A 23,459-nucleotide genomic window follows, 5' to 3' on the forward strand; every position below is an offset into this window, starting at 1 on the left:
TTTCATGTGACAGCTAACGTGTCACTGAGCAGTAATGCTTCCTGTACAAGGTCAGACATACAGCAGCGGACAGAGGAAGTGACTCGTGAAACAACACTGCCATGTCCAAATGTACAGAAGACCTTCTGTGATCTTTTGTGATGGCAGAGAGCTTCTTAAAACCAGTGGACCATCTCATGCCCTTCTACTGGAAGTGTCCCATGATGCTTCAGCCAGATCTTCATTAAAAGAGTGTTTGCTCTTTCATTCTGACCCTAATGCAGTGAGCAAATCAAACAAGATTTCTTTAAAATGTCTTGTGAGTTTTTGAAAGCACAACACACTACTGAATGAGAACTAGATTAATTTGATGGCATTGCTTTGTAAAATCTCCAATAGCTAATTTACAACACCAATGTAATGCTGCCTAATGTAATTTGCCATTATTACATTGTGCACTTTTTTTAAGTGCCCTTATTGCAGAGACTTTGGCTTTCATGCAGCGTGTAACACAGCTCTAAGTGAATGAAAACAAAGTTTTAAATCTGAAAGTGCATGTATAAAGTTATTGTCTCTCAAAGAAAGTTCCAAGAGTCCCAAGCCATTTCATGTTGACGTCACATGAAACATTAACACAGTGCCGCCCACTTGTTGGTCTTTTCGCGTTGATCTGAACAAAAATGAAAATTGATTCTTTGCCAGTAATTGCTGCTTTTGGAGCATTAAGAGCCCACAAACACTGCTTTAAATAAAACTCAGGGTTTGGAAAAATAAATAGCTGAACGAATCTTCTTCAAGTCGTTGAACAAATGAGATAAAAATAATGCATATTATAAGAAAATGTAATTGTTATTTGACCTTGTATGCATGCATGGACTCCCAAGATTAAAATATGAAGATTTCATAACCCATAATAGGCTCTTCAAAACTGTGTAAAAGTCTCTGTTTTATCTGCTCACACCTGGTGGATCTGTGCTATGTAACCGCTAGAATCGCTCAGCGCTGGAGGACAGTCTCACAGCAGTTAAATCTCTCAGAAATGACAGACAGAGAGAGCAAGAGGTTTATTTGCACCATAGAAAGGGTCACTTACAAATGACTCGGGCAGTCAAGTATGCAATGACTTTAAATGTCTGCCATCCGACACAAAGCAACATCTCAAGTGTTAATAATTTACTCTCTCTGAACATGTAATTGAATTCAAAGCCTGCCAAGAATCCACTGTTTAGTATGCTTGGACTTTTCTACTTTCCTGTTCATCTTGCCATATGCTTTCACCTTTTGTGTTTTATCACACAGCTGACAATTTGGCAAGTCAAATGACTGAGAGGAGTGAGAGGCGCTTCGTATGCAACTGTCAGACTCATAAAGAAACAACATTTATGAGATGACAACCTGTGACATTCGAGAACAACAGCATGTGTTTCTATAATTGACACGTACTGTACGCCACTGGGACCAAGCACAAACCTACCACACTATAAAAAGTGAAAACCTGAAATTGCCACCTTAAAAAGAGCAATAATTGCTCACACTTTATATTAAATGGACTTAACTTAGTAATTAATTTCTGTAAAACTTGTAATTACACCTTACCCACCCTTAAACCTATTCGTACCAAACCAAACCTGTCCTTAACCCGTATCCACCTCAATAGCAGAAGTGTTTTGCAATACAATATGAACACAATAAGTACATTGTACAGATATTTTGATGTAAGTACAGAGTAGTTAAGGCAATTCAATATAATGTGTGATCCAATATTTTACCTGATTTAAACAGCCTGATCTCACTGCAATTTGACCTCGTCTGAACAAATTGATGACCTACACCAAACCCGCCTCTAAACCTACCCATCAATTGGGACAAAGAGTACAAAACTGTTTGAATGAGGTTGTATGAATTTGTATGCATTAACTACCTGGTAAAATATGCACAAATTTGTGGCAAGACTGTTTTGGATTTAATACAAATTTAAACACATTTTGTAGGCATAAATTAATGCGTATGAGGCTGATTCATTTATTTATTTTAAATTAGGGATGTCAGTTTAACATGCTAATTTGCACACACAACACACACACACACACACACACACACACACACACACACACACACACACACACACACATTAAAATGATTAAGGCATTTAAAGCAGCTGCCCAGATCTGTATATCATCTTATAATTGAGAGTGCAGTTATATGCCCTAAAATTCTAAACATAAGGGCAAAATGGGTTTACATTTATATACTATCACAAGCAAGAGTGCTATAATTTTTCTTAACATCTGCATCATACTGCATACTGCATCATACTCTTTTAAACATGCTGATTTTCACAACCATAAACCATTCAAAACAAACTACGAAACCCAAACAGAAGTGATTTGTTACTGAATGAATCTGTGATTAGATCAAATCAAACGAGCTAATGAATCAGTGAATCATTCATAAAGATTCAGTTGCTCTTTTTCTAAATGAATCAGCCATTGGGACAAATCAGTTTTATGAACGAAACCTTGCCTACCAGCATTTATAGTTTCATATTTAGAGTCTTAATCATATTTCATAATCACTTTTTTGTGTTGCTGAATCAAAATACATCTTTCCAAAGCTACTTTTCTGTCATGTCTATTTTATGATTTTCTCATTCATTTCAGACATTTCTCAGTGCAATTAATCCAACGAATCAATCACAACATCATGTAATCATTTTACCAAAACCATTTAATTTAGATGTTTATTTAGATGCATCTGAGAAATCCAGATTTGCGTTCTTCAACTAGACGCCAAAGATTAGTGTTTGATTTTTGCTATTTATACCTAATTTTGGATGAATGCTAGTGACTCACTCACTGTATCTAAGATCTTGTAGGAGACCACTATAATTATTTAATAAGATATAGAGAAGAAGTCGATGACAGAGGAACATCTGAGCAACACAATGTTCCTCACAGACCTGATGATGAAGTGGCATACCGGTTAAAGATTAATGTAAAAACAAATCCCAAACGCTACAATTTCCCCTTTCCGGTTAAAAATAGCATTTTAATTTCACCGTTCAAAATTGTAATTTAGCGTTTCAAATTAAATAGCCGGGACCGAAGTATTAGAGCTCATTTGGGTGAAAGCCATCACTTGAAACCCCAGACCGATACGTCATGAGTGAGAGGCATAGAGAGAGATAAACGCATTATGCAAGGACTGTCAAAGTCTCTAAAGCGGATGCGAGGATGCGCTTTCAGAGGAGATTAGTTTGTTTTGCAGCTGATTGTTGAAAGCGACAGTCTGAAGCGAGCATGCTCTGTTCGGCCCTTCAGGCTTGGCCTTCTCTATGCAAGCAACTAAAGGCTTCAAGCCTCAAATAATGCTAATATACAAAGCCTGGTATAAAACAGTTGTCCTAATTTGTCCTTTTGATTTATATGCAAATTCTTCGCACGCAGTTTCCTTTACTAATTAGGCCAGAATACACAAGTGTGCCAAGCAGTAACATCAGTGACTTGAGAGTTTTCCGAATTAGCAGAGCCGCAAAAACACAGGCACGAGCTGACGTCAATATCACAAGCAAGGCTCATTGGAAATACGTGCCTCTACGTACATTTCTGCACAACTGAAAACAAACGCATAAATCGCTGCAGTTTACAGTTGAAATGAACACTAGAGGCGCTAAAATTCGGACAACTTTTCACACAATTACTTAATGCTAGGACAACAAATGCAACATCCTGCATGATTTGAAAAGCTTCGTATCAGTTTTCGAGCTCAGTATGTTCTCTGCATGAACTGAAAATATCACGGTCACATTAATTTTATATTTGGTAACACTATCAGGTAGGTTCTAACATGCATTAATCTTTAGCCTACCTGGTCTCATGGCATAAACATACTTTTTTAGCGAGACACAAACAAGTACATGTCACTGCAGTTTCTACAAGAAATCAACACCAGAGGCAGTAAAACTCCAACACCTTGTATTCTTTTTCACACAAATTTACGGAAATTAGATTAATAAAGCATACTTTTCATCCAATTACCTGAAGAATATCATGTTATGACTTCAAAACAATATTAATATGCTTGGATATTAGAAAACTGGTGTTTTTGAACATTGGCATCACGCATATCCAGCTTCATATCTATGTGTTTTCATAGATGGGAAGTTTGTTAGGTAGATCACGGAGCACAGAGACGGAGCTCTGGTTCTAATCCTATGTAATTATGGTTTGACAAAACAGTTAAAATCTGTGTAAAAGAAAGTTGAAATGGCACGTTTGCATCAAATACCTTTTTATTTAGGGTTGGATTTGGCATATTTTCAACATTATAGAGTCTTAATTTTTAGCAACAGTCCATGGATATTTCAATTCTGAACCACCGCAATACATACCTATATCAACGTAATAAAAAGGTGCCAGGGTTCACGTATTGAGTATATCACGTATTGTGTTATAGCGCCACCCAGTGGAGATTTCTCTTTGAAACTGCAGCAAAGCGTGTAGCAAGGCACGTAAAAAGCGGTATTACACAGAGGTACATATTTTTATTATGCCAGGTTCTCTTTAGTGACGCTCATTGGATATTTGAATTTGATAATAAAAACGCTGAATTATGTACTTGTTCCTGTAGTTAAAACTTGCCTCGGTCATGTATTAAGTACATAATTACAGGGTTGCATGCATGTATTTCCAATGAGCCTGGGTTGCAATATCAATTTCTTCTACTTCTACTCACTCACCACCTGATGTCACCTCGTCTTCACATTGACTTTTGATTGTATTTCACTCCAATTCCCAATTCAATTCCCATCATCCACTGCACGATGATGACACACACACACCTGATTCCACTTATCACTCGCTCACCTGATCATACAGCTTCCAATCAGATAGCTCTGGACTTTCTATCGCTCACCGCCGAAAATTCCTTAACGTTTACTACTCTGCCTATCTGTTTGCTGATGTTCGACCCTGCCTGTTGGACCATGCCTGTGAATAAAGCTTCTCAATTGGATCCGCCTCGAGTCTCGTCCATTACTTTACAACTTTTAACGTGGAAGTCTTGGCTTTCTGAATGTGTCGATTTTATCACAACACTTTAATGTGGTCACTGTAGACGTCTCAGTAGACGTCTCAGTTCATCTGAACAAATAATCTCTTCTTCAATCTCCTAAATGATATATGCAGCAGATTCAGGCATGTGTTTTTTTAACAGCAGGTAAAGATAGATACTGTCCCACCCATCGCACCACTGCTGTTAAACTCCACAAATGATTTAAAGAGCATCATAAAAGTAGCTCACACACTCTGTGTTCTGTATTGCAAGTCTTTTAATGACATAAAATAGTGAGGAACCGGTCTAAATGTGATTGATCGCCTTCCGTTCTGCTTTGGTTGTGCCATTGAAAATACACCTGCACTCAGCACCATATTTGGAGAAAAAGTCACATACTGCTATTAAATTTCATTGGATTGCTGTCATTTGAAATTTCAATATGTATAAATACGATAATGTGCAGCTTTCTTGAAAACATTAACCATAAGCAAGAGCAAGCACTGCTGCTAAAACTCAACGCGAGTCCACTCTAGTGCAGACATATGCATCACATTTGAGCTTTTCTGAGACTCTTGCAATGGAGAGTGATGTTTATGAGGCAAGGGACTTGTGTGGGAACAGGGGACATTTATAAGTAGAACATGGCATCCATTTCAAATAGCAAATACTTTAACGTAATGAATCTCATGGGAGCAATAAAGTTAATGAAGTGGCCATGTGACCTGCTTATTTATCATCGTGAAAGAAGGAAAGAGGCGCTTTTAGGCTCATTTATAATAAAACAAAAACAAATTGAAGTTTAGCATGCACTGCACCTGGACATTACTTAAAAGAAAAAAATTAGCATGTGTTGTTTGATATATTTGCCGAAGTCACACTCTATGCTGTTTGATGGTCATGTTAAAGTGCCCTTAATCATTGTTTTTTTACCTTTCATGTAGTGTGCAATTTAGTTGTTTGCAAATATAGAATGTCTGCAAAGATCAAAATGTATTACAAAAAATATTCAAGTTATTGTCTCCCAAAAGATCAACTTTTACTGCATGCACAAACGTACCAGTGTCAGAGGTTATGCTTTGTAAAATACTTACATAATTAGTATATCTGTTTCTCAAATCTTGCACATGACTTGCAAAACTTTTTCATTTATTTAGACCATCTTGTGCCTCTGGTACCTGTTAGTGTGACTAATTATTAATGTATAGTGTATATGTTTCGAAAATGCATACTTTTGTGTGACACGGTGCACCGCTGCAGCTCTCTCAAATAGCAAATGCTTTTCTAATGCTTTTAAGGACCCAGAAGACTGGATACTTAAACGAATCATTTTAGACACTGTGAAAACAGAGGTGACGCTGCAGCGTGTACTATGAGAAAATAACATGTGTTTTGAACCTAGATGGATGTGGACGTGTTGTCTCCTAAATCAAAATAGGAATCTTTAAAATAGCATCAAAGGGGCACTTTAATTACAATGCCGAAGTGTGAGTTTTATAAAAAATCCAAAAACATAACAAAAAACGAAAACTAAGCTAAGCCACCATCACAGAGCCGGTGTGTTTCGTGTATGTGGGATTTATTGACAAAAGATTCCCAGAGCAATGAAAGGGTTGCCATGTCCACTTATTATTATTATTATTATTATTATATTATTATTTTTGGGTTGTAGTTTGGGCTTGGCTCATAAAACGATCCATTTTATGGAGTTAATTAAGGCAGATGCAGATTGTGATATTTTAGCATGTGGCTTAACACAGTTGGATTTGAGTTTCTTACGGCATTGTTCCTATCTCCTTTTTTTATAATAGCAAGATCTGGCAACATTCATGAGCCTTGTTCCCTGTGATTTCTTGCACCGTGCATACAGTTTTACGTGTTTAAATACCTCAATAACTCAGTTCACTCCATGTTGCCACTACCAGCTTTTTTCAACAGTCAATCAATGATGTGGTTGTGCGATAAAACAATGTTATACTGGATTTGGGCTAACTTTGAGATCCGTAAAAAAGTATTCAGGGAACGTTTCGAGCGACACACACTGCTGATTCTGTTACTTCACAGCATTTATTATGAATGTGCACGTGACTTGATCTGAAAAACAAGTCTCCACGAGCTGAGGATGATCATTAGGAGTTCTGTCGCTGCGAAAACACCTCCCGGCATCCCTCCACCCACCAGAGATTCATTTGTACACCTTTTGGTGTTTTGATGGTGGACACGCTCAGCTGCAGAGCGTCCCGCTGCGCGCCAGGCATCAGTCAAACGCTCTCACACTTTGTTGTGGCACTCCAGCGGCCTGCAGAGATGAAAGACGCCTCTCCGGCGCAGTGTGCCGCCGCCGCTGCTGTTGCTGTGTTGTGAGAGAGAGTGTTAGGATCAAAGTTGAGCTGAACAGTGACCCGAGGAGGCGTCTTTCTGTTTAATCACAGAGAGAGGATGTCCTGTTCGCGAGCATCAGTGAGGCCTTTAAAGATGCCTAATTATACGATATGCATGAGATTAGGAAGGCTCGGGTACCACAGATAATACAACTTTTAATAAGGTTTGAAACGGTTAGTTCCAGTACTGTTTTATTCACATTAAAGCACGCAGCTCGACCGCTTGACCTAATTGTTCTTTGTCGGTCATTTTTATCTTCTTGGTCGACGTTTCTTTGTTGCAGGCTGTACGACTCTTTGAAATGACTCAAAAGTTGTGGTGATGTAATGCTTTCAAGAGCTGGAAGCACTTCATAGCCATCGACACCACAGCAAAAACTACAATATCCACAATGAACCCTCAAAAACAACCCAATCTCGGTAACACTTTAGAATAGGTAACACTATCAATAAATCTGCTGCTTATTAATAGTGCGGTAGTTGTTAAGTTGTTTAAATTTAAAGCAGAATAATATTAATATGTGTTTATTACTAGCACTAATAATAGCTAACGTTGTAGTAATATGCATGCTTTTAAGCAGCTAATAGGTATAACCATAAAATAAAATGTTACCAATATCGCTTTAATATCTTAATTAATAATTTCCCCAGACAGAGCAAACGAATCTCAGATGTTTCCCCGTTTCTCACCTTTTAGATCTGAACAATGTTTCAAATTGTGCTCAGATTTGTCAAGATCAGAGATCTGAATATGATCAAACTCTCCAGGAAACAATCATTTTACGTCAGTTTTGGGAACCTAGCCATTGACTAACAATTAATTATGATTTCTGCTTCAAGAAACTGCTCGTTTGCTGTTTATTAATTGTAAGGTAAAGGTATGGGGTGGATTAAGGGTTCTTAAAATATGTTCTTGCAGATAATACGCTAGTAATGTGCATGAAAATACGCAACTAGTTAACAGTGAGAACTGATCCTAAACTAAAGTGTTACCTGCATCTGAGGAATGAAATATACAAATAAAAGTATAAAAACCGAAAACTGCGGAGGTGTAGCTGAGAGCTCTCTTAATCTCCTGAGCTATAAATGTAAAAAAAAAAAAAAATTTAACCTTCAGGATTAAAAATCACCATAAAACCAAGTCCCGACACACGGCAAGTCCCGCGCAAACATACTCTCGTTCCGTAAGACTCGTTCCTTCAGTTTACACACGCTGGAATACATAAGCGGGTCCACCGTGACATTCAGCGTGGCGTTCCTCGCAAACTCCCCGCTCTCCGTAAACTGGATTAAAGGTGCAGTTTGTCGACGTTATTCTTTCCCTTTTTGATGTGAAATACGGCTGGATGTCTTCAGACCGCACGCCTCAGCCGCGCACAAAGGCGCTGCGCTTTATTATTATTTATGAGGTGGAACATTGTCAAGTGCTTCTTGTGCTTTAAAATGACCTTCATTTAGTTCGAGGCCATAAACCTTGACCGTCTTATCACGAGGCAGACTCCCTACACGACACCACTACAGATCACAAACCGCAGCTTATGGATACAACTCACATCTTTTGTGCTGTCTAGAGATGAGCACCTGACATAAATATGGCTTGCGATGTTATATCAGCCAAACACGGCAGCGCTGAGTTCGTGTGGTGAACATGGCTTGCGTTTTGTCTGGATTTCCAGCACAAACATGCTGAAAATGAGACTTGGTATGGCGTGGTCCACGTAAAATCGCTCATCATTTACTCTCCCACAAATCTGTATGAGTATGAGCTGTTGAACACAAAATATACACACAACTGATGACAGCCAGCGACTTTAAATAGCTACCGACATTCTTCAAAATATGTTTGGAACATCTTGGGAAAAAATATCATTTTCTTTACTGTTTGTAAAATTCACTATATAAGCCACAAATGTTGACGAATAATGCATCGTTTGAAAGCTCTATATGTTAAGCATCAGCATCCGGTTCAGTGTCATTATAAACATGCCTCGGCAAACAGTAATATAGTAATATGAGCTGGACATACAAATTAAAATAAAAAATAAAATTTTTAATTTTTAATTTAAATTTTATCTTCAAATTACATCAACTAAAACACCACATATTTTTATTACAACACCAGAAGCAAAAAGAACACTAGTATTAACAGTAGGCAAAATAATCGAATGCTTTTAAATCCAAAATACAGCGCTTAAAAATGTGTAAAATATCGGTAAAATTAAAAAAATTTTAGTATGTTAGTAAAATATCGGTAAACAATATCGGTGTCATCTGCTTCTGTTTTTATCTACAAAACATGTGACATTTTATATTTGTTTGTATATGTGTGGTGTAATTATAAACACAAACTCTTTAAGCACTGTTGTTCTTTTAGATACCTATAGCGGCTAATGAATCGGATTGAAAACGAAGGTTAACAGGATTCAGAACCAAAATGATCCCCTAAAAAATATCGCTGTAGAATCAGGATATGCACTGACCGACAGTACATACAACACACACTACAGAGGAACATGCACCTCACCTTTAAAAAAGCAGTCTTTGCTGTGGACCACATAGATTCTCCTCCGCTGCAGGCAAGCGGTGCGGTAAAGCTCACAGTGGTTCTCATAAAAACGTCCGTCAGAGCCACACACGGGCACAAACGAAGTGTGGCAGCTTTCCTGGCACACGCACTCGGCCCGGCCCGTGACTTCCCTGACCACACACTCCCGACCCCGGCCACAGTACGTCCTCCTGCACGGACCCCCATCTGCAGACAGAAGAGGCTGAACGTTAAAAAGCATTAGTTTGCGTGTGATTCAACAGCGTGGGAAACGTCATCAATCCCTGTTCGCTTTCAGACACCTGTCATGACATCAAAACCATGCACTGTAAAAAAAAAGAACCAGGGTTTTAATGACTGTAATACTGCTTTGGTAACAAAATAAAACCAAACTAAATTCATTGATTCAGCCTTGCATTGGAGATCCCTGTGTGACACTTTTTCATAGCTATTTTCTTATCATTTATGTACTTTATGGTTTCATGTAATGTCTAATATTGTTAAATGAATGTTTAATGTACTATTTTACTGTGTTGTGTTGTCATGTGTTGCATGAGGTCTATGTTTGTATTTGCTCCCTCTAGTATTTAAAGACTGACTTTTGATGCATAATGTGTGTTATAAAGGTACAAAACTAATATTAGCATTTCAATAAGTTGGTATATTGGGGTCTGAGGGGGGCTTTGGGTCCTGGATAAGTTTTTCCCCTTTCAAAAATATGTGAAAAAGTCTGCACAAACTCTGCTACAATAATGTGAGGAACATTTGCAATTTTGGCAAAATTATATATCTGTGGTTAGTAAAAAAATAATAAAAATTCACCACAACCACATACTAAACATATGTTCACAATGTATTAGTAAATACAGTACAACCTTTTTAGCTGTAAAAGTTTATTCTGTAAATCTTTACATGTTGGTGCTGTATTTGTAAAGTAAAGTTCTGCTGATTTTTACTGTAAATTTCCCTGCTTTTTAGCAGTGTGGGTTTCCTGGAGATTTTCATATAGATTTTTACAATAGGGATTTTCAATATTTCAGGAAAACAAGGTCTGTGATAAATATCAACCACACGTTTTGATGTGTTTATGTTTATTTTTTAAAATTGGTATATTTCTAAGAAGTATGTGCAGTCGGTAACCAAGTGTATGTGGTTTACACTGAACAAAAAGTCCTGTTAACCTTAAACCTTATTTTGCTCATGATCAAAAAATCCCCTCACACTCTGAATATCCTCTTTTTCATCTCACGTTATGAAATGAAACGTGTAAATAAATAAATGATTGTTATCTGCTCTGAATGTTGTAAAACAAAGACAGAACAGCATGTTTGTAATGCAGTTTGGTTCGCTCTATCCCGGAGAGTATGTAAAGTTTCTCAGCCAAGTGTAAAATCTCGCTCCCCGATGATTCCCCGCGCTGGCAGTGAAAAGGCTGCTGAGGTCTGGACGCTCTTTCTAGAGCCGCAGGAGAAAACTCCTGCTGGAGTCAGGCGCTGGATTTGGGCTAGCGCATTGTCCGTGCCAGTTTTAGTACTTTCTTCAGGTGACAGCTGCTAGGAAGGAAATGATTCCCAATTAATTCCTGACCGCTGACTGAGAGCAACGGAGTGGCATCAAACCCAGATCGCAGTCGCCCACTTTCTACACTAATACGCAGCACACTATATGGTAGGAGAATATGTTAACTGGGGCAGATTACATGGCACTAAGCAAAAAATATAGGCTTGTGAGTTTTCCAGCAAAAATAACAATAATGTGAATATGAACTAAAGTTATGATATATATGTGCAGTAATAAATTTACAAAACATTTTAATAGAACTAGTGAATTTTGGCATATAATTTGTTTTTTTTTTATCATTTTCACCCATGTAATGTATTTTTGGCTATTATTACAAATATACTACAATGACTTACTTAACATTTAATATGCATTTTTGCTCATATCAGAGCATTTTTACAATAATAGATGGATGCTGCTGTGAGCATATATGGGTTAAAAACATATACATATTTAAACAATGCAATAGCAATAAAAATCTGTGTGTTGCAACACTATCCGATACAGTCAGACTCAGCACTGCCTCGTCTTTTACGTAATTCTGTCTGAAATGTCAGTGGCGTGATCTGGAGCTGTTTACTGTGTCTACACTAGACACGAGCGGCACTAGAGAACTAACAGAACCTGTTCTAATCAGGGATTCTGTCTATGCTGGATGGCACAGATTGACACAACAAGTCCCTGAACTGAAAAGTAAACTGATGTCCTGTACTATTTATACTCTGAGAGTTCATGCTGACGTGAAAGAGAAATGGATTTTCGTGTTCGATGTAGATGAGGTGTTAAGATCACAAAAAAAGAGGGCAGTTCAAAGACTCTCAGAGGTTCCTCGGAGTGGTTTTGTTAATGAAGTAATTCTGTGTTTGCATCTCTGTAACTTTTCCTCTTCCCCTCGTACAAGTATGAATCAGGCTGAAGAGGCAATCGGTTCGACATTGGCCTTCTTCTGCAGGAGGTGGTCTCACAGTAAGAGCTAAGATAGTTTTGAGGCTTACAAGATTTTTACTGTCATGGTATGTGCAATTCAAACGATATGTTAATAAATTTCACTCCATTGCCAAAATCAGCTTACGAAAATGCAAGCATTGGAGCAGATGTTCTTTAAGACCTTTGTTCATTTTACACTTCTGTAATGTTTTCCCCATTAAACAAAAAGACTGTACAAATAAACCACACATAGACGGTGTTGCATGGACTTGGTGTTGCAAACCCAAGGAGGATATTAGATTTATTTGCTCTTTAGAACACTTTGAATTCTACACTTGGAATGCAGATGGGCTTCATTCATGATACTACATCTGAAGATTTCATCTTACGTGTCGATTAAGTTTGGTGTTCAGCGCTATGCTGATTGGACTCTACATTGCTGTGACTCTCCGATTTCAACAGCTCTGATAAATATTCAATTAAATGACATGCAGCCAAAGTTAACTTTATTTTAAGAAAATCATTCTTGCACAGTGACGCACATGCTAACCTTTAATGCTGGTGTTATGGGTCTTGAATGAGAATGGCCAACGGTATTAATAAAATCTGATCAACAGGGCACAACATACGTGCCTCCTCGAGATCCCAGCCCGTGTCGTTTGGTTTACTAATTATTTACCGCACATCCATAAAGCAACGGCAGACACGAACACCCGGCCCAACGTCGTGACCTTCTTCCTCCGTGTCAAGGTTTGCAGACGACACGGGATCATTTGTATTCCTGAGCATTGAAGATTAGGCGCTTAGCTGAGCTCTGCTTCAGTGAAAATGATTTGCTCTTCTTGGGACGCCTGCTGTCCGACCATCTCTCGCCTTTCGCAGCTCTTTCTCTGCTCCAAGTTGAACAATCCGGTCCAAAACACAAATGCTCCTTTTACAGCACTATTAGCAATTCTGCAGAGACGCCATCTTCTTTGCAATCATGGCATGCGCTCGCTGACAATTCCCAACCGCACTCCGCTCTGATTTACTTAAGGAGCTAAAGAGTTGATTTGTAATCCATTCAGTGTGGGCAGCGAGACAATGGTGATGCATGAGTCTTAAAGGTTCCTCCGAACTCTGCCAAGCCGCTCAGCAGACGAGCTAATGCGTTTGTTTATCACGGACCATTCTTGGGACTGTTAAGAAGCTGCAAGCCATTGCCGGTCCGTCAGCAATCGCTCCGGGCCTGGAGGAAAGATGCTCAAACATTTCATTCGGGGAATCGTAGAGGGAACGTTCGCAAGTATTGTTCATCAGCCTTGGATTGCTCTGGATCTGATCCCATTGTCATCAAGTAAATGTGACTAATTGATTCCTTTCACGGGGAGTCGCGCAGACAAGGGCGACAGTGGTGTAATCCTGAAAGCTCGCATTATACGAACAACTTCTTCTCTGACATTAACCACAGACCACCCTCCAACCTCTAGGGCACATGCATTGTTAAGTTCAGCCAGAAACAAGTCGGCTTGTTTCTCAAGTTTCTCAAATGTTGAAATGCCATTCTCCTCTCCCTCCCCTTTGGAAACGGTTGCACTTTATTTTGATAGTCTACTTAGTTAACTTCATGTGCGCTTGCTCTCGGAGTAGGCTTTATGGTTAGTAGAATAAGTTGACGTATACTTGCAAAGTTTCTGGTAGTCAGAATGTTTCATTTTTGGGACCAGAGTGTGACACGGGAGTGCATATTCAAACCGCATAAATACAGAAGAAATACCTAAGCATGTATATGGAGAGGAGGCTTCAAAATTGTCAAATTCAGTAATTAAATGCACGCACAATTACTTGCATTTGTTTAGCACCTGATTCCATGCTTTTCTTCTCCATCATCTGCCGTCATGATCACTAGAAAATGCGCAAAGGCATGCCTTTCGGATAAATGTTACTTAAATAGTATTGAGTTTTGTGAATAAATTGCAATCTGTAATCAGCCTGATTTACATATAAAGAAAGTATGTTAGCATAAAAAATTGACATTGACTTGATTTGAATACTCAAGGTGTTTTTCGGGGGTGAATAAGTGAATAATACACAGCTGCTTGTTTTGAATCACCACATGTCCTTAGCGTCATTGCTCTAGTGTTTATTTCAACTGGAAACTGCAGGGATTTGTACGTAGAAGTAATGTTTTGGAGTTTCGCTGACATCTAGGTAGAAGAACATATACGTCCAATGAGCCTTGGATGAACTTTTTTTTATCAAGACACCCATAAATCTGTGCATCACCTGTGCTTTGAGGTATGTATGATATTTGTGGGTGTGGTGTGGATATTCTGGTCACATGACTTTTCCCTCTCAAAGACACTGTGACAAATAAATCAAGAAAACCGATTTTTCTCGTCATCTAGTCTTCAGGGACATTAGATTTTTTTTTGGTGAAGCAGACGAGCGTGATCGTAAGGCAGCATGTCACGGTTGAATCTCTCTCTGAGACCAGCCACAGCAAAATGGTGTTGACAGCACAGGAGATATCTGAATATCAAAGCAGCGGTGTGGCTTTAATTCTGTTATCATCCTGCGTGCTTCACTCTTAACAAGATTATTCGTGCTTTTTTTCAAATATTTATCTTTTTTTTTAGCCACTCAAAGACAGCAGAAGAATCTCTCACATGTAAACAGAGCGCTCACGGCTCTACTTCAAGTTGCCACACATGAAGAAAGTCCTATTCTCAGATCCGATGCTGTAGACAGGTGTGCAAAGGTGAATGTCTGGCTGATACACCGAGACTAAGGCTGTCAAAATTAACGTGCTAAAAAAAAAAGTATATATTTACAAACATTCATTTGGCTTGCATTACATTAGACTACGTGAAAATGAATTGAATGATGAAATCTCTCTGAGGAAGGTAATATTTCAATAATTTAACGATGCATTCACATTTTCACAGTTTGACGACGTCACAAAAAATCAAATAGTTCTGTTTTTAGTGTTTAATGAATAGTTAGATATATGTTTGCTAGTTTTTTCTATCTTCTGTCTTTTTTCTATCAGTATGCTTAAGTTTAAATCAATTTAGATAAAAAAAAAGTCATCTCAAAAGTAGTCAGAATACAGTTTTCATCATGTAATTTGTAATCATTAACGCAATTAAGAGTACAGTTTGTAAGTAATCAACCCAAAAAAACGTACAGGATATGTATAAATGTGTACCATATGTGCCTTCATATTTCATGTATCGTTTCTGCAAAGATATTTAACGTGAATTTGTGTTCTCACTTTACATTAGGTGGCCTTACTTTAAATTACATTTATCCTTACATTTAATTATGCACTTATCGTGTACATATAATACATGTTTTTACATTGCACTTAAAATGTTAACAATAAATGCATGTAATTACATTTGTAATTAATTTCTGCAATTACATTTAGAATTACACTGATAACCCATCCCTTACACCTTCATTTAACTTAAACCAGTCCCTAACATTACCTGTATCCCACTTCAACAGCAATACAATATGAACATAATAAGTACATTGTACTTATTTTTTTAAAGTAAGCACATAGTAGTTAAGGCCACTTAATAGAATGTGTGCCCAAATTCGTTTCACATTTACAGCAGGATAAATTGGACGAATGTTCTGATTTTTTTTGCTAGCAACAATCATAAATTTTTAGGTCTTCAAACACACAGACATATACAATGCTTTAATGCTTTCAGTCTTTTGTTACTTGACAATGCGATGCTTTTTTACACTACCATTGGACTAGTCCTTCACGTGTCATAAATAATCAGAAAACCGTGACACATGAGCTTCCTCCCCAATCAGAGAACAACAGAAGATACAGTAAGAGGCATTTCTGAGAGCCGACGCCAATCACTTCCAATGAGTCTGTTCTACTAAATGTCCAGGATAAATGTGACTTCCAAATGACGCAAGGTCACGGTGAATGTCAGAAAGAGTGATAAGCTACAAACTCAAGGGCCGTGACTGAAGCTGTGAGTATTGTAAAGATTTGAGATCTAAACACACAAACTCAAAGCCAGCTCCATCAAGCCAATACCTCAGCACTCAACTCACTGGGCGTCCTGATAACACTTTATTGATCTTCAGATCGCCGCGGCGTGCAGCTGGTATGTGCTTTACTGCAGCTGTGCGTCATGGATCGCATGAATCGAAGACAAACACTCTGAGAAAGCAGTTACTTCGGTGAAAGACTAGTTTTGGTGCACAGCTGTGGTGACCAGCCTATTTGTCAAGCTACAAAATTTCCTAGATTACTGATCTGCAGATTACACTTCACATATTCACCATCTGGACGGCTTTCCTGGAGCTTATAACTGTGGTTCAAAACTAGTTTTTCTTCAAACATTAATATCGCAAGTGTATTGACTTGATTTGTTGATGTATTTGTAAAGATTTGTTCTTAAAGCAAGAACTAGTGATTTTGCCAGTAATGTAAAAACACAAACTTAAAATATTAATTATATTTGTAAGGCTACTGCAGGCTTACAGTTACAAGTTACGGTTTTGGAAAAATCGAGAAAAAAAAGTTTACTGCATTTGATACCAAAAGAATAAATAAAATAATTGAATCTTTTGCATATATATATATATATATATATATATATATATATATATATATGTGTGTGTGTGTGTGTGTGTGTGTGTGTGTGTGTGTGTGTGTGTGTGTGTGTGTGTGCAAAATTAACGTCAATTACAGAATTCAAGCAATGAACAAGTTGGGTCTCAAGATATATTTTTAACTCTTTTCCTGCCATTGGTGGAATTTTCTGGCTTTCTGTGTTTTCAGTATTATACTGTACACGATCATCGTAAAGCTTTGGAAGTGTTGATGAACTTTATTCCATCTATGATTTAATCGCCAATCCCAACATACAGTAGTCTTTGACAAAATCATAAAGTTCTCAGCTTTTGGGGTAACAACTTTACTTTGTTATGAAATTTGCTCCAAAAAAGTACTTCTACGTACAAATCCCTGCAGTTTCCAGTTGAAATAAACACTAGAGGAAGTAAAACTCTTCAAACGGTTATTCATTTTCCCAAAAATTATGATTTGCACGTCGACAGTTTTGATTAATAACATGTTCTGATGTTTGCTCGGTTGCTCAAGCGATACGGCGTTGCACTTAGAAGAGCTTTTGTTCAAACCCCAGTGGTTCAAGAAAACAGATCAAATCCACATAAGTAAGTTAAAATAGCACGGTGTCGCGGTGTGGTTAGCATGCAATGAGCATAAGGTAAACTTAAACACTTTAATCTACTCGAAATAAAGGATATCTTCACAGGCAGGCGAGAACCGACGATTACACAGGATCAAACTAGAACTTAAATACAAACGGGAAATCACTAAATTAACTAGACACGGCTGAAGACGATAAAGACAATTAAGTAAAGTAGGTCACACGGAACACATGGCACACGACAAAAACAACAACTAAAGAGTCTAAAGACGTGACACACGGCTGCATCAACAAATGCATTTTTATAGCACTTTGCATTTGTTATAGGGCAGGTTTAGGGTTGGGTTTGGAGTAGCGGATATTTCCAACACGATAGAGCATCAACTTTTAGTAACACCTCTCGAATATTTGAATTATGTACCACAGTGATATGCGCCAATATCAAGGTAACAAATATGTGCCAGGGTCATGTATTGAACATGTATTAAAGACACTGTTTCACTTTAAATGTGCAGTAAGGTACGTAATAAAGCATAAATAATAATATTTCCATTGAGCCTGGGTTGAAAAAATAATTGCATGAAGATAGAAGAAAACTTTTTTTTTCTTTGTGTGTTGTTTTTGTTCATAGCAGAGGCCCTTCCTTTGACATACATCTTCAGACATCATTCAAACTAAATATTCTAGGGGCAGGAAAGAGTTAAATGACTCATATTAATTTAATATAAACAAATACGCCATGCAAGATGCAAAAGCCACAGACAGTCAAAGACGTTTTTTTTTTTTTTTTGCAACAGACGCAAGACTTTAAAGACAACTGTGTACAAAATCTATCTGCATAAACAAAAAAATATTCAAAATATGAATCGAAGCTATGCTAGCATCTATAAATAGCGCTAAAATAATAGCGGTGAGAAAATGTATGAAAAAGAAATGATGACAACACGAAAGAGGTTTAATGCAATCTTCATGTAACAAAAAGCTTGAAATATAATGCAATAAAAATCAACCCCAAGGACACAAAAGTTGAAGAATCATGCATATATTTTGTTTGCCTCACTCCTATTTTATTGAAGCACAAAACTCGCTGGCTCCTTATTATATGTGCTCAAACACAAACGATATGCTGGATATTATATTTGATAAACAGTACAGATTTAATAACTCGCTCTCCTCTTAACCTCAGCGTCTGTAGACGTTTGATTATATTTTCTTCATGGTTATTTATGTGTCCTTGTAAACCGGCCGGTGGCTTAATATCAATTCATCTGCGGCAGCGCTGACGCAGCAGCTCCTCTATCTACTCGCAGACCACCGGCCCGCCAAGACCGAGACCAAGGGCACCTTCCCGCCGCACCTCTGACCCGGTGATGATGCGCTTCCTGTCCCTGATATTAATATCACGCCGCAGGCCAGGTGCAGAGACTAGATAATCACTGCAGTCAAATTAGACTGAATAATGATTTTCAGACTATTAATCACGCCAATACGAGTCATTTATCAATATCAAGTTATGCGCTTAGGAATTTAACCGAAGAGACTTAAATCAGTTAATTCACTAAAACACTCAGAAAGCGCCACATGGCTTCATGTTTGCAAATTAATTTTCAGTGACTGATTCGGGAGAACTAATTCAACCACAAATCACAGTGAGAAATGATTGCGCTTGTTTTGCTCAAACTCAGATTAGTTGGAAGTCGAACTAATTTAGTAAACAAGAATAAATTCTAGCAATTCGTTTTTTTTTTTTGGCAGTGTAGGAACACCGGCTGTGTTTTTATTAATTACTGTAATTTAACAATTAGCGCATACTGAGATACGAAGTACAGCAAAGTTACTTATCAGGTTTAAACATTGAATTCAGCAGAAGTCTTTTAGCTGTTGGGAATCTTGATTGTTTTACTCACTGCAGATATTATTGTGGATTTAATTCATTTTTTTTTAATATGATGCAAATTATGTGGGTGTGTGTTGAAGAAGAAATCAATTTGCCAAATAATCAAATTAAATTAAATTAATTTAATCCAATTACACCAAACCAGAAAACTGCAATGTGAAAAAATAATATTATAATAATTAATAATAATATTTTAATAAATGTGACAATTAAGTCAATGCAACGTCTCTTTTTTAAGTGAGTTTTTTACGGTATTAAAAAACCGAATTGCTACTTTTTCAAGATGTTTAGAACAACTTGCAGACTACTATTAATTTCATTTTTGTTTTTAATTTAATCATTTAATTTGATGTCGAACCAACTTTTCTATTATTTCTATTTAATGATTTTCTTATGTAACGCAGTATTTATTTTATTTCATTTATTTGGCATTTTCCCAGCCCAAAATGAGGTGTCGTTAATCTATGATTTATACGATGAAATAATTAATACACCATGTAATTAATTACAATTTTGAATCACTTAACAACCAGTTAATATGTATATATAAGTACAATAACAGCAATCGTTATTATTATTATTATAATTATTATTTTCAAGGTCATGTACGAAGCACGAGGCTGAGATCAGGCATCTAGAAAAATAAATCGGTTGCTAGATTTCCATCGATGTGTATAGAATGGCAGTAAAAGCTGGCATCAGCACCGTTAATGTTATATTTTCTCGTATGTTAATGAGGCTCGCTCCACATACTGTCCGCACCCATTAATGTTGTCGCAGTCCCTCGTAAATGACATTTCCCCAAGCGCTTAAGAGAGAACTCACAATAATTAATAACAACGGACAGCGGTTCATAGGTACCGTGATCCCTAGCATATCTTTTCTCATTATTCTCCGTGCTCCTGTGATAATTATTTTACAGAATTCCTCTAGTGATAGCGTTTCCATTCCTGCGCGTTACTAAAAATACGTGGAGACGGAGTACAGAAGCCCAGAAGCTACGACAGCTTCCTATAATTATAACTCTAAATAAATAACCTCCGCAGACAGTGAGCAGATTTTGAGGGGGTGGCTCATCTCTGGATAGCAGAGAGTTGGAGAGAATGTAATTGATTTCATTATATTAATCACAGAATCGTTATAAGACGATACAGATAAAGGACGATGCGTGCGTGCAGAGCGCTTGATGAGAAACGTCTGTGAGGACCGGCCGAGGTTTGTCTAGAGAGCAGCTGTGTCTCGCTCCCAAATTAACAGCGCTGCAATTCTTTTTACAGACATCAGCAAACTATAAATTGACCCAAAGTTTGTTTTAGCGTCTGATCTCGTAAACACAGGAGATATTAATGCATGGCCTGGTTGTGCCGGATGGGCACCTGTGGGATGTAGGCCACCAAAGTCATGTCACTTTAACAATTTTTACATTCTGGCAGGAGTGGGCGATGAAATTTCCCATCATGATATGCGTACGGTACTGTATACACCAGGGGTTCTCGAAGTCCGCATTTAAAGGGCCGAATGTGAATTTTCGAACAACTGGTTATTGCAAAACATATAGTACTTGACATGCAATAAACAAATGAAATGCCGTTTGCATTCAACATACATCAATAAGTACAAAAATGGCTAGACAATTAACTTTAATATCAGAGACAATTAACTTTAATATCAGACCAATAAAGGTGTTTTTGGCCGATGCCACCAATCAGAAATCAGGGCAACCATTGCCGATATTAGATGCTGATTTTTTTGGCCGATTTTCTTTTTTTCTTTTTTTGCCTTCATATTATAAAAGAGAGTTTGAGTAAACACGATTAATTAGTAGAAGTAGTAGCTTAATTAATTAAAATAGTAATAATACATGGTTTAAAACCTAAGCAACACAGCATGTTTTTTCTTACTGTATAATAATTGTACGTAATATTAGTTGATAATTATATACATATATATACACTAGAAGTTATACTGATACATCAGCACTTATAGCTGCTTTTTGGAAATGTATATAAACCACATAAACATCATTTACAGCAAAATGCAATATCAGTCCACCCTAAATAAATATATAGTTATTATGGAAATGTAATAAAGAAAAGGCTTTTTTTTTGTTCCCAATGTATCATCTTTGTTTTTCAGTTAACACTTTACAATGTGGAAATTAATATTTCAAATGCATTTTCAGTGGTATAAAGTAACAGTTAATGTATGAATGAGCATAAATTATAAATAGTATATTCATAAATTGTTAATTGTGGTACCTAACGCATTAACTGATGTTAACCAGCTGTGCATTATTATAAAGTGTTAACATTTTTCTGTATGTGGCTTTAGCCAAAATATTATTGTTTGTAATTCTTCATACACAAAAAGGGTGTTGTCTCTATATCCGTTGCATGCTATCTTGCATGATGCGCTCGTACAGAATAAAGCATTAATATGTGCTTTACTGATTCAAATCAGTAACATAAAGTGAAAATAACTATGAAAATAACTTATTAGTAAATCTATACTTCAGCATTGCTGAACGCACCTCTGTTTCAGAACTAAATAAGGATTACAGCTTACGAAACTCCTTTACTTTTCGGTTATTAACACTGCGTTCTGCATTAACCTGCAGAGCGGAAAGTAAACAAAAATATGAATATGAAATATGGGTGCGCACAGCAGATGCAATTCATCCAGGGTTGTTGAGTTCTTGTTGCTGATGCTTGAGCACAGAAGGTTTGGCGTTGCATGTTTTGCAGCAGCGCTATCTTCTGACGGACCACCGAGGGAAAACACTTTTGTGGCTTGGTTGGTTTGGTCATTCATAATTGTCCTCTCTTTTTCGCACCATTGGGAAATACATATGCTATTAAATTGTAGCGAAGCAATTTTGCTATCTTTTCCGCAGCTCCCATGACCCACTTCTTGGGCAGTGGTTCTCACGACTCCCTGACGTGGCTGATGCACAATTCATTCACATTCTTGAATGTACTAATATAAATCTAGCTATTATGACTCGTCGTGCGCAAAGAAAATAGGAGATCTAAAAAAACTCCTTCCATTCACAAGCAGTAACAGAGAAGCTTTGCATTGTGGCATCCTCTCCGTACAGCTAATGCCAATCAGGGGTGCCTTTCCCAAAAGCATTGTTAGCTAACTATGGTTTCGGTTTCAATTAGTTAATAGCATTAGTGACAATCATTTTGCTTTAGTGATGGGTATCATCAACTAGAACAATAATGCTGCTTTAATCGATGCACACAAACCCACACACACACACAGATATTGCAAATTGCCCTTCACACACACACACACACACACACACACACAAACACACGTATCAATGCTGCCCTGCGACTTATATTAGACAGTTTCGCATCGGGCCGTTCTTAAATCCTTTAATGCACGGCTAACCGTTGATTATCCCTTACTTAACCAATAGAGCCATACTGTAAAGTATCATTTATTTATGTTGTCAAAATATGCATAAACTTTTTCTTGTTATTCTGCTCAAAGACAATGAACACAGAGGCTTTATGATCTGTTCACCTGATCCAGTGAGTAATATGCCATGAATTATTCCACTGGACTAAAGTTAGAAACTCTCATCTGTTCTCATGATAGGAGCACTTTAAAACATTCATCTAAAATCTCCCTAACAAACTCTGACTACTTGACTACTATTGGAACAGTTCATATAAAACGCCATCTAGCTAAATTCTGATTCTGGCAAAATATCAGTGATGTTACTACTAGATCTCAGTGCTGCGTTTGACGTCGACCATAACATACTTCTAAAGAGACTGGAAAACCGGGTCTGGCTTTCTGGGATGATCGTCGAGTGGTTCAGGTCACACTTAGAAGGCCGAGGTTATTATGAGAGTATAGGAGAGAGTAAGTCTTAATGGACGTCCCACAAGGCTCAGTCCTTGCACCGCTCTTGT

General features: G+C 37.5%; 1 protein-coding gene across 1 annotated transcript in view; it reads right to left on the reverse strand.

Moving 5' to 3' along the window:
• fstl4 (follistatin-like 4) overlaps window positions 1-23,459 on the reverse strand; it is a 159,691-nt gene that overhangs the window by 90,912 nt on the left and 45,320 nt on the right. The window contains 1 exon segment of the mRNA XM_043220811.1: window positions 9,937-10,164. Within this exon segment, the coding sequence (XP_043076746.1) occupies window positions 9,937-10,164 (228 nt within the window).

Source organism: Puntigrus tetrazona, chromosome 21 (assembly GCF_018831695.1).
Source record: "Puntigrus tetrazona isolate hp1 chromosome 21, ASM1883169v1, whole genome shotgun sequence".
In the NCBI taxonomy this organism is placed as follows: domain Eukaryota; kingdom Metazoa; phylum Chordata; class Actinopteri; order Cypriniformes; family Cyprinidae; genus Puntigrus; species Puntigrus tetrazona.